This window comes from Panthera tigris, chromosome B2 (genome assembly GCF_018350195.1).
Source record: "Panthera tigris isolate Pti1 chromosome B2, P.tigris_Pti1_mat1.1, whole genome shotgun sequence".
NCBI lineage: Eukaryota > Metazoa > Chordata > Mammalia > Carnivora > Felidae > Panthera > Panthera tigris.
Window position 1 is genome coordinate 95,508,848 of NC_056664.1, and position 13,388 is coordinate 95,522,235.

Consider the following 13,388-nt stretch of genomic DNA (forward strand, 5'->3'; position numbering starts at 1 on the left):
TGGGGCGCCCGGTGGCTCAGCCAGTCAAGTGTCCAGTTTCGGCTCAGGTCATGATCTCACGCTTCATGAGTTTGAGCCCCACATCGGGCTCTGTGCTGACAGCTCAGAGCCTGGAGCCTGCTTCCGATTCTGTCTCCCTCTCTCTCTGCCCCTCCCCCACTCATGTTCATTTTCTCTGTCTTAAAAATAAACATTAAAAAAAAATAAAGTTAGTATAGTCTGAAGACACGCAAGCAAGGGTATACTATAAACACGTTATTCCATCCTTCCCCCTGGCACTACAACATTGCTGTCAAAAAGTCTGATGTTAATCTAATTTTTACTTCTCAGAAGTAAAAAATTTCACAGAAGTGACTTTTTTTTTAAAGGTGTCCCTGTCCCAAGGTTTTTTGTTTTTTTTCTTTAGAAGCCAGTAATTCTACTAGGATTTTCCTTGATATTGCTCATTCTAGGACCCTGTCCTTAGAGAAGTGCTGTGGTCATATAATATATAGTTTCAAATAATCTAATTTCAGGAAAATAAAGAAGTTTCTTGAATTACAGATTTTAGTATTTGTTCGATTCCCTTGTTTTGGTTTTCCTCTTCACAGATTCCTACTGTCCACATATCAGTCACCTTTCCTCTCTTCAATATTTGACACTATCTCTTGAATTTGTTTTACTTGTTTTCTTTTGGGTTTTAAACTTTTTCCTATTTTGCACATTTTATTTCTATTTATGGCAGCATTATGGATTGTGTTTGATGCTACTGAATTCCTTCTAGTTTAGTCTTCATTGCTAAATAATTTTTTGGTTTATTTTTACATTTTTCCCCAAGTTTTTCCAAGTCTGTTTTGTTTGTTTGTTTGTTCATGTCTTGTATATTTTCAATTTTTTAAACCTGTTTTGAAATTGTAGGCTATATTTGGGGGCACTTGGCTGGCACAGTTTGATAGAGCATAGGACTCTTAATGTCAGGGTTGTGAGTTCAAGTCCCACATTAGATGTGGAGTCTACTTAAAAAAAAAAAAAAAAATTAGAAGTCATAGGTTACATTTGATCTGTCCTGTGGGCATATTTTCTGATGTGCTGTTATCGTCTGCAGATATGTTCTTCTATTCCTTATTCTCATAATAACTTTGTATGAGATCAAACCTTGATACTTTCCTATTACTGTTTTTATTTAATTAAAATATTTTTGTTATGGGGCGCCTAGGTGGCTCAGTTGGTTAAGCATGCTATTTCAGCTCAGGTCATGACTTCGTGGTTTGTGGGTTCAAGCCCCGTGTCAGATTCTGTGCTGACAGCTCAGAGCCTGGAGCCTGCTTCGGATTCTGTGTCACCCTCTCTCTCTGCCCCTCTCCCATGCACACTCTGTCTCCCTCCCTCTTTCAAAAAAAAAACATTTAAAAGAAATTTTAAAAAGTATTTTTGTTGTAAAATATAACCCCGAAAAGTGTATGGAATTTAAATGCATAGCTTAACAAATTATTACAAAGCAAACAATACTGTAAGCATCACTCCATATTAAGACCTGGATCACACATCATGCTTATGAGCCTCCTAACTTTCTCCCTCCCAATCAAAGCCCCCTCACTCCCTCAAAAGTAATACTACCATCCAGACTATTACATGACCCTTTTACCTTTTTTTTTTTTTTGAGTCTTACTCCCTAACACTCTTTAGTTTAACCTGTTCTTGAAGGTCATTAAACAGAATCGAATTGGCTGTCTCTGACTTCTTTCATTAATATGCTGTTCATAAGATTCATGTACTTCTCTGTGTGCAACTATAGTTTTCATGATTATATAATATTCCAATGTAAGACTATACCACAAATTATCCATTTTACTGTTGATGAACATTTGAGTTGTTTCCAGTGGGAGATAACATGCATGTACCAGAATTATAGATATTAACAGTGCATATAATTGCAGAGTATATTCATAAAAGTGGATATTTTGGGTTGCCATAAGGCCACGTACATTCAGATTTATTAGATGGTACCCAGTGATTTCCCAAGTCCCTGTACCAATTTACACGCTAACCAGCAGAATATGGTATTTCTCTTTTCCTCCCACCCTCTCTCCTTTTCCTTTCTTCCATTTAGTTATTCATTAACCTACATCCGACTTAAAAAGAAGTCAAGGTTTGCATCTCCTAGCAGTCCTCTCCCCTTTCCCTAATTTAGTTAGCACGTAGATGAAACCTTCCACCACTATCTGGGTCTTCAAAAGATCTCAGGTGGGGTCTGGGTGGGAGAGCATAGCACCCGAAGTCTCCCTTCTGGAAAGTGATGTGGCCAATCCTCTGAATATGCTCACTAGCCTCATATTGCAGAAAGGGCCTCTCCCTGCACATTGAGGGAGGCTCAATAATCAAGCCCCCTCCCTCAGGAGCCAGTCAGTTACACATTCAACCATAATGGGAGCAGCCACTAGGTGCCAACTGTTCCTGGAAGCTCAGGGCACTGTTTTGTTTTCTTCTGTTTGAGGTAAAGTTCAGATAGAAACATAAAATTCAACATGTTAGCAATTTTAAAGTGTACAATTCATTATGTATGTTCACAACATTGAACAACCATCACCACTGTCTACTTCTAGAACATTTTCCTTACCTCAAAAATAAACCCCATGCCCATTAAGCAGTCATTCCCCATTCCTTCCTTCCCCAACGCTTGGCATCACTAATCTGCTGTCTCTATGGATTTGCTGCTTCTGGATAAGATATAAATGGAACAATACAAAATGTGACCTTTTGTGTCTGGATTCTTTCGCTTAGCATAATGTTTTGAAGGCTGATCAACGTTGTATAATGCAGCAGAACTTCATCCTTTTTTATGGCTGAAGAATATTTCACTGTGTATGTATCTACCACATTTTCTTTATCCATCAATTGATAGACATTAGGGTTGTTTCCACTCTTTGGCTACTATGAATATGGATGCTGCTATGAACATCTGTGTACAAGGTTTTGTCTGAACATATGTTTTCATTTCTCTCAGGCATATACCTAGGAATGGAACTACTAAGTCTTTTTTTTTTTCATGTTTATTTTGAGAGAGAGAACGAGCGTGCACATGTGTGTGCAAGCAGGGCAGGGGCAGAGACAGAGGGAGAGAGAGAGAATCCCAAGCAGGCTCTGCACTGTCAACACAGAGCCTAACTATGGGCTCAATCTTATGAACCATGAGATCATGACCTGAGCTAAGATCCATGAGTTAGAAGCTTAACCACCTGAGCCACCCAGGCACCCCCGGAACTACTAAGTCTTATGGCAATTATATGTTTAACATTTTAAAGAACTGCCAAACTGTCTTCCATAGCAGCTGCAGCATTTTACATTTCCCTTAGCGTGTACAAGGGTTTCAGTTTCTCTACATCCTGATCAACATGGCCATTTTCTGTTTTCTTTTTTCAATAGCCATCCTAGTAGGTGTGAAGTAGTACCTCACTATGGTTTCCATTTGCATTTCCCTAATGACTAATGATGCTGACTATCCTTCCATGGGCTTACTGGCCATTTGTAGATCTTCTCTGGAAAAAAAAAAAAAAGGCTATTCAAGTCCTTTGCTAATTTGTTAACTGGGATGTCTTTTGTTGAGTTGTAAGAATTCTTTATATATTCTGGATATTATACCCTTATTAGAGAAATGATTTACAAATATTTGCTCCCCGTGTGTTGACTTATTCCTTTCTTAATGTTGTCTTTGAGTCACAAAAACCATTAATTTTGATGAAGTCCAATTTATCTGTTTTTTTTTTTTTTCTTCTGGTGCTTATGCTTTTAGTGTCATACCAAAAAATCTGTTGCCAAATCCAAGGTCATGAAGATTTACTCTTGTTTACTTCTAAAGTTCAATAGTTTTAGCTCTTATGCTTAGGTCTTTGACCCGGGCTGAGTTAGTTTTCACATATGATGTAAGGTAGGGGTCCACCTTCATTCTTTTGCATGTGGATATCTAGTTGTTTCAGAACCATTAACTGAAAAGACTATTCTTTTCCCTATTTAACCGTATTGCCACCCTAGTAAAAAAAAAAAAAAAAAAAAAAAAAAAAAAAAAAAAAATCAATTGACAATAGATGTATGGTTTTATTTCTGGACGTTCAATTCTATTCCATTGATCCGTATGTTTATCTTTATGCCAGTATCACATTGTTTTGATTACTGTAGTTGTGTAGCAAGTGTTAAGATTGAGAAATGTACATCCTCCAACTTTGTCTTTTGTCAAGATTGTCAATTTGGGGTCTCTTAAAATTCCATACGCATTGTAGGATCAGCTTGTTCACGTATGCAAAAAAGGCAGTTGCCATTTTGATAGGACTGCATTGAATCTATAGATCACTTTGGGGAAATAATGCCATCTTTACAGTATTTTGGCTACTTCATTTTTATATACATTTTAGAATCAGCTTATCAGTTTCTACCAAATTGCAAACTTCCATCCACCTGCATTGTCCCCAGTCTTCCTTCCAAAAGGCTTTCCTACATTTGTTATAGAGGACATCAATAAACTAACTCATGTATTAAATCACTAGAGAGGTTAATGCTTCCTTCTACATTAGGAAATTTCCTTCTTAGAAAAGCAAGCTGAAATTACAATGAATTTACTGAACCTATCTTTCTCTCAGCCTTAAAAAACTAATTTATAACGTGTGAACTTATAAATTCATGAAAATAATCTTCCTATTCACAAAACTAAAAAAACTGTCTTACCTGTATAGCAAAAGTACCAACTCCACCTGAAGCACCCAAGATTAAAACACTGTAACGCAAAAGAAACTACAATTAATGAAAATATTAGGTCAACATAATGGGATAAATAAACAAGAGGTTTTCAATATGAACTGGCTCAAAGCAAATAAAGTCACTCAGCTTCCCAAGGTTATATCACATAAGGATTTTCATTTTAGGCTCACCAAGAATCTATAAATGCTTAAAGCTAAACATTCTATGAACTCTCTACTAAGAATACCAAATACCAAAAATATCAAACACCAAAAATACCCACATATTGTATTTTTTTTTTTAAGTGTCTCAAACAGTTCTTGGTAACATATGCCTTACAATTTTTCCAGGCTAAAATTATCATAACTTTCTCTATAAGAGGGAGCTATGGGATCCTTTCAGTGTGTTAGATTCAGTAGCTCTCTAAGAACAAAATCACATTCCTGACCACATTCCTGCCAAAGTAGAATGTCTTTTGTTCAGACATGTCCCGACAAGCTCATCAACTTTCATAAATAGAAATCAATCTTATCCTCAATTTGGCTTCCTATTAAAGCAGATGAATCTGTCCTATCAGCACAAACAACCTTGGGCTCCAGGTTTTTACTACATTTGCTTAGTGTAGCCCTCTTGTCCTTCTAGACCAAGGGTGTTCAGTTTGGAGTTTACCTCCTCCAGGCTCTCTCCCTCGCCCTGTCTCGCTCCTATCCTACCTTCGGTTTCATTTTATGGCCACGGATACCATCTAACATCCCAGATCATTTTGCTATTTTGGGGTTTGGATTCTGCACCTCTCTCACTGCCCTTAACATGCCAATCCTGGGTTCCTATCAGTTTGGTCTCAACCCAAAAGGACTTCCTCTCTCTCACCTCCGGTTGCCCAAACTATGTCAGTCCCTCTTTGACTTGGTAGCTAGAAAGTGCAGAGGATTTTGCCACCTGCCTCTAGCAAGTACACAGGATCTCGGGACATGGACTCTGTCTATAATCCTAACCCGAGTTTCATTTTATGTTTTCCTCTCTTACCCAAATCACAGAAGGCTGTTCATCACCCTTTAGATCTTAAAAGTTACTACTAAAATTTCTGAGCCAGCTATTCCCTTTGAAAGCAATACTATTAAATGTAATTAAAATCAGTCTCCTTGTTAATTGTGTTCCTTCTAGAGAAATTACTTTTAATTTTCAAAGAATTATAAAGTGCACAGAAGGGAAAAAAACCTTCAAAGACAAACTCCTCTAAAATCCTACACTTCATACATTTAATAGCTTGAGTACTTCCTAAACGGAGGAAGAATGAGAAGCATTAAAACTGCCTCACAGACATATCCAAAAATTAATTCATCCATGAAATATTCTCTTGTTATTCTGGCCCATTTTTATGGAAATGTGGTAAGTCAAACATTCATGTAAATTCTTCACAGTCTAATCTTTATCTCAACTCTGACTTCTATTTCCTAAATAGAACTCTCTCAGCTACCCTGGTCCCCTCACTCTTATGCTCAAGTCCTATGCATACTGGCCCATTCCTCAAACTCTCAAATGCCTTTACTGCTTGCTGAAGTGTCCCTGCCCTTGCAGCCAAATCCGTTTTCCTACACCCCTAAAAAAAAAAAGCCCCAATGTTATGCATTTGGCATTTGCCATGATGTTAACTTTCACCCATATGCTTGCTTCCCAAGCTATTCTGGAAGGCTTTGAGGGCAGAGAGCACGTATTATGCAGCACTGGGCATACTACCCTGGACATAACAGATGCCTGATGTTTCTTGACGTCAAATATCATCCAAATCAGCAGTTTATCCTACAATCAAGGCAACAATTGCTACTACCTCAAGTGAGGGAATCACTCTGATATTTGGAAGACTGCATTAAAATTTCTTCTAGTAAAGAAAAGTTTGAAATTCATTTCTACTTCTCTCCCTGGGAATGCTGTATTAAGAGGATACCAGGGACACCTGGGTGGCTCAGTCAATAAAGCATCAGACTCTTGATTTTGGCTCAGATAATGATCTCATGGTTCATGAGTTTGAGCCCCACTTGGGCTCTGCTCTGGCAGTGTGGAGCTTGCTTGGGACTCACTCCCTCTCCTCTCTCTCTGCCCCTCCCCTACTCTCGCTCTCTCTCAAAGTAAATAAACAAACAAAAGAGGATACCAAATATAATGGCTGCTTAAGGATCCAACTGCCAGATACATCTCCAACCTTATTATTGTCAGCTGATCGCCTCCCCATAACTCTTGATCCACAGCAGCCTCATTCCTCCAAATTAAAAAGCAAAAATGTTGTTTCACAGCACTGCTTGGCAGAAGAGGGAGTGGTTCTACAACAGCAGCTTCAGTTCCTGATATTGCCACTTGATGGCACCTCCAAGTGCAAAACAGGCAAGGCGCAAGCCCGTTGGAATGCCACATACAATCAGCTTGCAAAGAAGACCTAGGGACACAGCATTCTCTGGTCCTGCAAACTCCATGTTTTGTGCAGATTCAATCAGGGCCTGCACTTTTCTTCAAAGTCTCAGAAAAGGACAGTAGGCAAAATGAATTTTCAAGGCCAGCAATAGGTCGGTTAGTCCTCCATGGTTTGAAGTCCTGTGGCTGAACTAACTATTCTTGTACTCTTCAAAGCACTTTCAATACAAAGGGAAAAGCACCGCTGTTGCTTACCCCCAGTGGCCCTTCACTGAAATGCTATACAGCAGAAACACTTTCTACCCAGCTTGCTATAATGGTCACACTATATATTCAAGCCTCGCTGAAGTAGAAGTCTATTTGCCGAGTGAAGAATATTGCTTATTGTATAGAGCAAGTACCCAGGAAATACTCTATTTGGAAAAAGCACTATAATTCAAAATGGCCAAGATTTTTAATCACGTTCCTCTCTTACTTCCTAAGTTCACATGTGGAGCTCTTCTTTGAAGTCAGTGGGATTTGCACTCTGGCAGAGATAAAAATACAGGAGAAAGTATGAATAATTATTACACTGCATATGCATTCTTAAGCCCTACAACCTGATTTTCCCTGTCACCTCTGCCTAATTTCTGAATTCCGCCTAAACATACATTAAGGTACTAAGTCAATGTTGGCTTCTTTTCCATGACTGAGTCACTTTTTACTGTATTTGGGCATCTAAGTCATCTACAATCACATTTTCAGTATTACAGCCTGATGAGGTAAGGCATCAACACCCAAACTGCCTTGCAAATAAAAAATATATGAAACAAAACAGTCAGAGATCCAGAAACAAGGAATAAGCTTTCAAATTTCTATATCCTGGCTTAGCCCCAGAAATCAAAAGGCCAGGACTGGGGATCTAGAGACCTGGGTTCTAGTCCTAATTCTCACTAATTGAACCTGCATGCCTCAGATTCATCTGGGAAATGATGATCACCCTAGGAGTCCACAAAAAAGAAAAACTGGCTTTTTCCATCTTATTTAAGCTTATATTTACTTTCCCCATTTTTCTAACATAGAAGTATAGGACCTTCATGATTCTCCCTAGACAATGTGCTTGTGGGGGGGAGAAGCCACGCTGCAAGATTACAGTGCCCTCTATTTAAAGTCCTAATGGCTCAGGAACAAAGATGACTTAAATATGTCTAACTCTTCCATAAGCAGAAACAAATGGTCTTTAAAAACTAAGGATGATGATGGGGCGCCTGGGTGGCTCAGTCAGTTGAATGTCTGACTCTTGATTTCAGTTCAGCTCATGATCTCAGGGTTGTGGGACTGAGTCCAACATCAGGTTTCAAGCTCAGCTTGAGATTCTCTTTCTCCCTCTGCCCCTCTTCCCGACTCGCACTCTAAAATTAAATTAAATCAAATCAGATAAAATTAAATTAATATAGGGGCGCCTGGGTGGCTCAGTTGGTTAAGTGTCCAACTTTGGTTCAGGTCATGATCTTGCAGTTTGTGAGTTCGAGCCCTGTGTCAGGCTCTGTGCTGACAGCTTGGAGCCTGGAGCCTGCTTCAATTCTGTGTCTCCTTCTTTCTACCCTCCCCCACTCGCAGTCTGTCCCTCTGTGTCTCAAAAATAAATAAACATTAAAAAACTTTTTGATTAAATTAATATAAAAACTAGGGATGATGCTAAAAAGGTTATAATCTCATTTATTTCTCATGCTTTTAAATCTAGGGGAAAAAGGGTTATATAGCAAAACATGCTAAATTTACTTCCTAAAGTGAGAAACTTAATTTAAATAAGTAGAACTACAAAACAAATTAACCACACTCAGCCAAGATAGCCTAGATTTTTGTGTCCCCTTCTAAGCCTCTGTAATTCATGTAGACATTCCCCAATTTGCAGAAGAGTTCATGTGTGAATTAGTTGTTTGGAACTTTAAACACATTTTCCCATGAAAACAAAGCTATTTATATATGTTAGCAAGGTGCCAAGGGTAGCCATTTATTAAGGCTTAGCTAACCCATAATGGACCAAGAACCTCATACGATATTATAACAATGATTCTGTGGGTAATGAAATTCAGAAGTTCAACCAGAGGTACCAGGAACACATCTCCCCAAATGGGACAGGCAGTGGAAACCATCCCAAATCACTGGTTCCTTCAATCTGGTGTAGAACAGAGAGAAAAAAGGAAGATGGGATGAAGGAATGTTTATGATGGCAACAATACGACGGATAAGAGACAAAAGGAGCATGGTTGGTCAGAGAAAAATTTACCACAGAGCTGACAGGGTTCAGGATACATCACCCCCAAAAATGGCACGTTGGCATGTTGAATATTTTAAGTTAATGGAAGTTGAGAAATAGCATATACAGGAAGGACTCCCTGACCTTCTTCCCTGAAGCAGGTCACAAGACCCTCATTTGAGAGGTGTGCTCCTATACCTGGAGGAAAGGGACATCCTTATCTCCAAGACAGAAAGGTACAGAGAGGAATCCCAACGGGTAGGCCTTGCTAAAATTTCCAAGTTGATTATGCTTAGCTCATACCATTTGTCCTGTCACTTTTTTTTTTTTTTTTTAAAAGACTCTTCACTCCTCATCAAATGTAGCATAAAAACACTCAGGTTTAACAATTTCTTGAGATCTTCATTTCCTTATGAAGGTCTCAGGTCATGTAAAGCTCAAATGTGTGTGCTTTTTCCCTTTTTAATCTGTCTTTTGTTTACAGGGGGCCCCAGGCAAGAACTTAGACTAGAAGAAAACCCTATTTTCCTTCTTAGCAGAACCAATGAAGCTTTAGCTCCAGGCCCTTTCCTTACAAAGGCCCTGAGATGAATCCCTAGCAAAATATCTGCGTGGACACAGATTTTTGTAAAATTTGCAAACGATATATGCTAACGAAGAGGCAGAATATGTTGCCCCCAAATATACCACCTTTGGCATAAGGATTGTTTTGAGCTGAAGGCAGTTAAGAAACAGCAGATCCAAGAAAGCTCTCTGCCCTTCCTCTGTTTTCCTAAGGACATAAATTTACAAAGGCATACCTCCTCTTCTAGCTACCAGGAAGGACACAGGTTAATCCCTAGAGATAACTTTAGACTCTTAACCACGGAGGAGGCACCAACTTCAATCTGTACAACAAATTTTACCTTGCTTTTCCTGGTAACCTCCTCACAACGGCCTTCCCCCACGTTTCTCTCTTCCGTCTTTAGCTGAAGAGGTTTTTTTAGTCTGAATTCTAAGCTACCCATTTGAGTTCCTCATTTTCCTCTAATTATACCTCATTAATATGTGGTATACACATTAATAAACTGTGTTTCTCTTGTTAATGTTTTATTACAGAGGTCTCAGCAGAGAACTCAGGTAGAGGGAAATGATTTTTCCTCCTGTATTAACTACAATACGTTAAAATTTCTGTCTCTTTCCATTTCTACACCCTCCTTTACACTTCCCCTCTTGACCGGTAACACGAGATTTGGCTGAAGGGAACCAGGGAACTAACAGGGTTCAGGACATGCTAGCCCAAAGGGAAGGGAAGTGCATTTGGAAATACATTTTGCGATGCAGTTTAAAGTCCTTTCTGAGTAGAGTTAAGTTATGGCAGGCTGTTTCCTGCTTAAGGAATGCCTTCCAGGAATACTCCTACTTCCCACCAATTTAGCACAACAAAGCATCAAGAACCTGTTGTCTTATTATGATAAGAGGGACGTATCACAGTAGCTGGCACTGGATTATGCAAGTAGTGAAGGAGAAAAATGGTTAAAGAAGGTTTGAGATGTGCAGAACCAGAAGCTAGTCTGTAGAAAGTTCCTCCAATTAAAAGACATGTAAAAACTTACAACACACCACTAATACATTAATTCTTAGATCAGGACCCACAAAATGGAGGCTCCCCCAAGGCCTGGTCCACGTCAAATCTAAACCTAAGTAAGTCTGCCCTTAAAAAGAATGCATCACTGTCAAGGAAACCAAACACTGATCACAATCCTCCAACTCAGCTTTAGCTAGCTGACCTTACTAAGAAATAGGCCCTGCTAGCTTTATCAGGAAATCACTGACCTCCTGGCCAACCATGCCATTTCCGTGCTGCCTCTTCCAATGCTCTATGAAACTCGCTCTTGCCCAAAATCCTTCAGGAAGAATGCTCCCCTGCTTGAGAGGCACTGTGCTCCCCAATCTATGGCTTGTTTCCCCTTGAACACAGGATAAACGCACTAGCACACTGTATTATTTTTGTCATTTAACACTGGTACCAGGAAGACATCAACACCAAACTAACAAGTGAGGGCTGTCAATTAAAATGCAAAAGCATTTGAGGCTTACTCACTGCATGAGAAAACTTGGACTCCCTAGAAATCTTACAGCTCCCACATTAACGAAACTCGGAAGACATTTTTCCCAGTTTGATAACCATCCTAAATTTTACAGGACATGAACAATGAGTTGTGCCGTGGACGGGGAGACAGCAGAGTTCAGAAACAGTATCAGGTTTTGGCTTAAGGGAAATGCCAGTTAATGGACATTAGGAATGTAGAGAAGAGCCAGGATGGCGGTCAGGAGGTCTTGTTTTGTACCAGGTGAGCTTCAAATATGAAGAAGCCATCTAACTGAAACTCAGCAGAGAGTTTGGGATTAGAAACAGATCTGCAAGCTTCCATAATATACACAGAAGCTGGGAGTAGGTGAGAGATCTCCGAGAGACAGAGAGTAATGATGGAGTGGACACTGGGAACACAGTAACAGTTAAGGACTGGAGAAAGAAAGGGTCCTCTAAAAATTACAAGAAATGGTCAAAAAGGCAAGAAAACTAAAGGAGTCCAGTGTCCTGAAACCATGAAAAAAGTGAGTATTAAGGAAGTGGTTAACAGTGCCATATACTTCACGAAGATCAAATGATAAGAAGAACTGAGAAAGATCACCTGGTTGGCCACTTAGTCAGCTATGACCCCGGTGAGAACAGCTGCAGCTGAATGGCAATGCTGGAAGCTAAATTACGGTCACTGAGGAGCAAATGACTTCTCAACTTCCCAAGATATTATCCTAGTCACCCAGAAAACTCGTCTGCAAAACACAAATTGCCAGGAGAGAATTTTCTACTATTTCTTTAATTGAGCCCTCCAGGGGCTCCAGGGGGTCCAGAAGCAGAGGCAAGATCCATTTGCATCACACCAGCCAGAGTCTCCACCCTCCCTCTCCTCTTCCTCCCAGCCCCAAGATTTCTTCACAAAGGAGCAAGTAAAGGGCCGGGGTTTCTTTCTTCTTCCCCCTACCCCTCTAACCCTACCACCCAGTCAAGTGCAAATGAAAACCCGAACTCCACAGGGGTGGCGGGAGCGGAGACGGGGAGAAATAGGTGGGTGGTCCAGTGAAGAACAGGCAGAAGGCTTCTGAAAGAAGGAAACTGTGTTATTACCGATATAAGCACAGTGGTGGTAGTGATGGTGGGGGATAAACCCGATGTTTTTCAAGTTGCACCTTTGTAATTCTGTAACAGAACTAATCAGACACACAATTTACAATCATAGGACAAAATTTTACTGTCAAAAAGCCTAATCAGGTAAGAAACAGCGAAAAGCATTCCTAAATTCATTGCATTGTATACACAATTTAAAAGTGAAATTTATTTTGTAGAAGAGGAATGGTTCAATTTCTAAGACTTTCTAATACTTCTGTCAAACAGAGTGAAGTACAACTTTCCCTGTAAAAGATGAATTTCAGGTAGAGCATGAAATACGCAAGATGTACCATGACACTACCAATAAATAGAACATCAGACTGAACTGCTTTCAAAATATACCTGGTGTAACCACTTTTTAAAACCTGTCTATCATCTTGAGAGCCCTAGGTTATCTATGTTTTCCAACTTAATAAATCATGAAGAAACTATGGATGGGCTGGTAACAAAAAAATCACTTCACCTGACATTTTCTAGTGCTATCAAAGTGTAGGCATAAATGACATTTTGTGACATCAATATTAAACTATTACCTTGGTTAACTGATGCTCAGTTGTTGCAGAAATACAATTATATAACAAAAAAGGAAAAAGTAAACACATTGAACTCTTAGAAAGCTTGGTCTTAATTTCAAAAAGCTGTTTGTTATAAAGAAATCCTATAAAATCTTCCAGGGTGCTGATGAGTGTTTTTTTTTTTTTTTTTAATTAACCAGTTAGAAAAACAGACTATTAAGACCCCGTTAACAAACACTGACCTGCTTTACTGCAGACTAAAACATGCCTCAATGCCAACAGCTAATAGAGAATAATTATGGCTTAGAGA

The 13,388-nt window shown here is 39.3% G+C and overlaps 1 protein-coding gene across 2 annotated transcripts in view; it reads right to left on the bottom strand.

Annotated features, from left to right (window-relative positions):
• Window positions 1-13,388, bottom strand: part of RTN4IP1 (reticulon 4 interacting protein 1) — a 48,713-nt gene that overhangs the window by 20,287 nt on the left and 15,038 nt on the right. Inside the window, exons 5-6 of one of the 2 annotated variants that reach the window (XM_042986900.1) lie at window positions 7,589-7,639; window positions 4,696-4,744 (exon numbers count right to left, since the gene is read on the bottom strand). In XM_042986900.1, the coding sequence (XP_042842834.1) occupies window positions 4,696-4,744; window positions 7,589-7,639 (100 nt within the window). The remainder of the gene's footprint in view (window positions 1-4,695; window positions 4,745-7,588; window positions 7,640-13,388) is intronic. The other variant, XM_007085491.2, reaches the window with a different exon arrangement.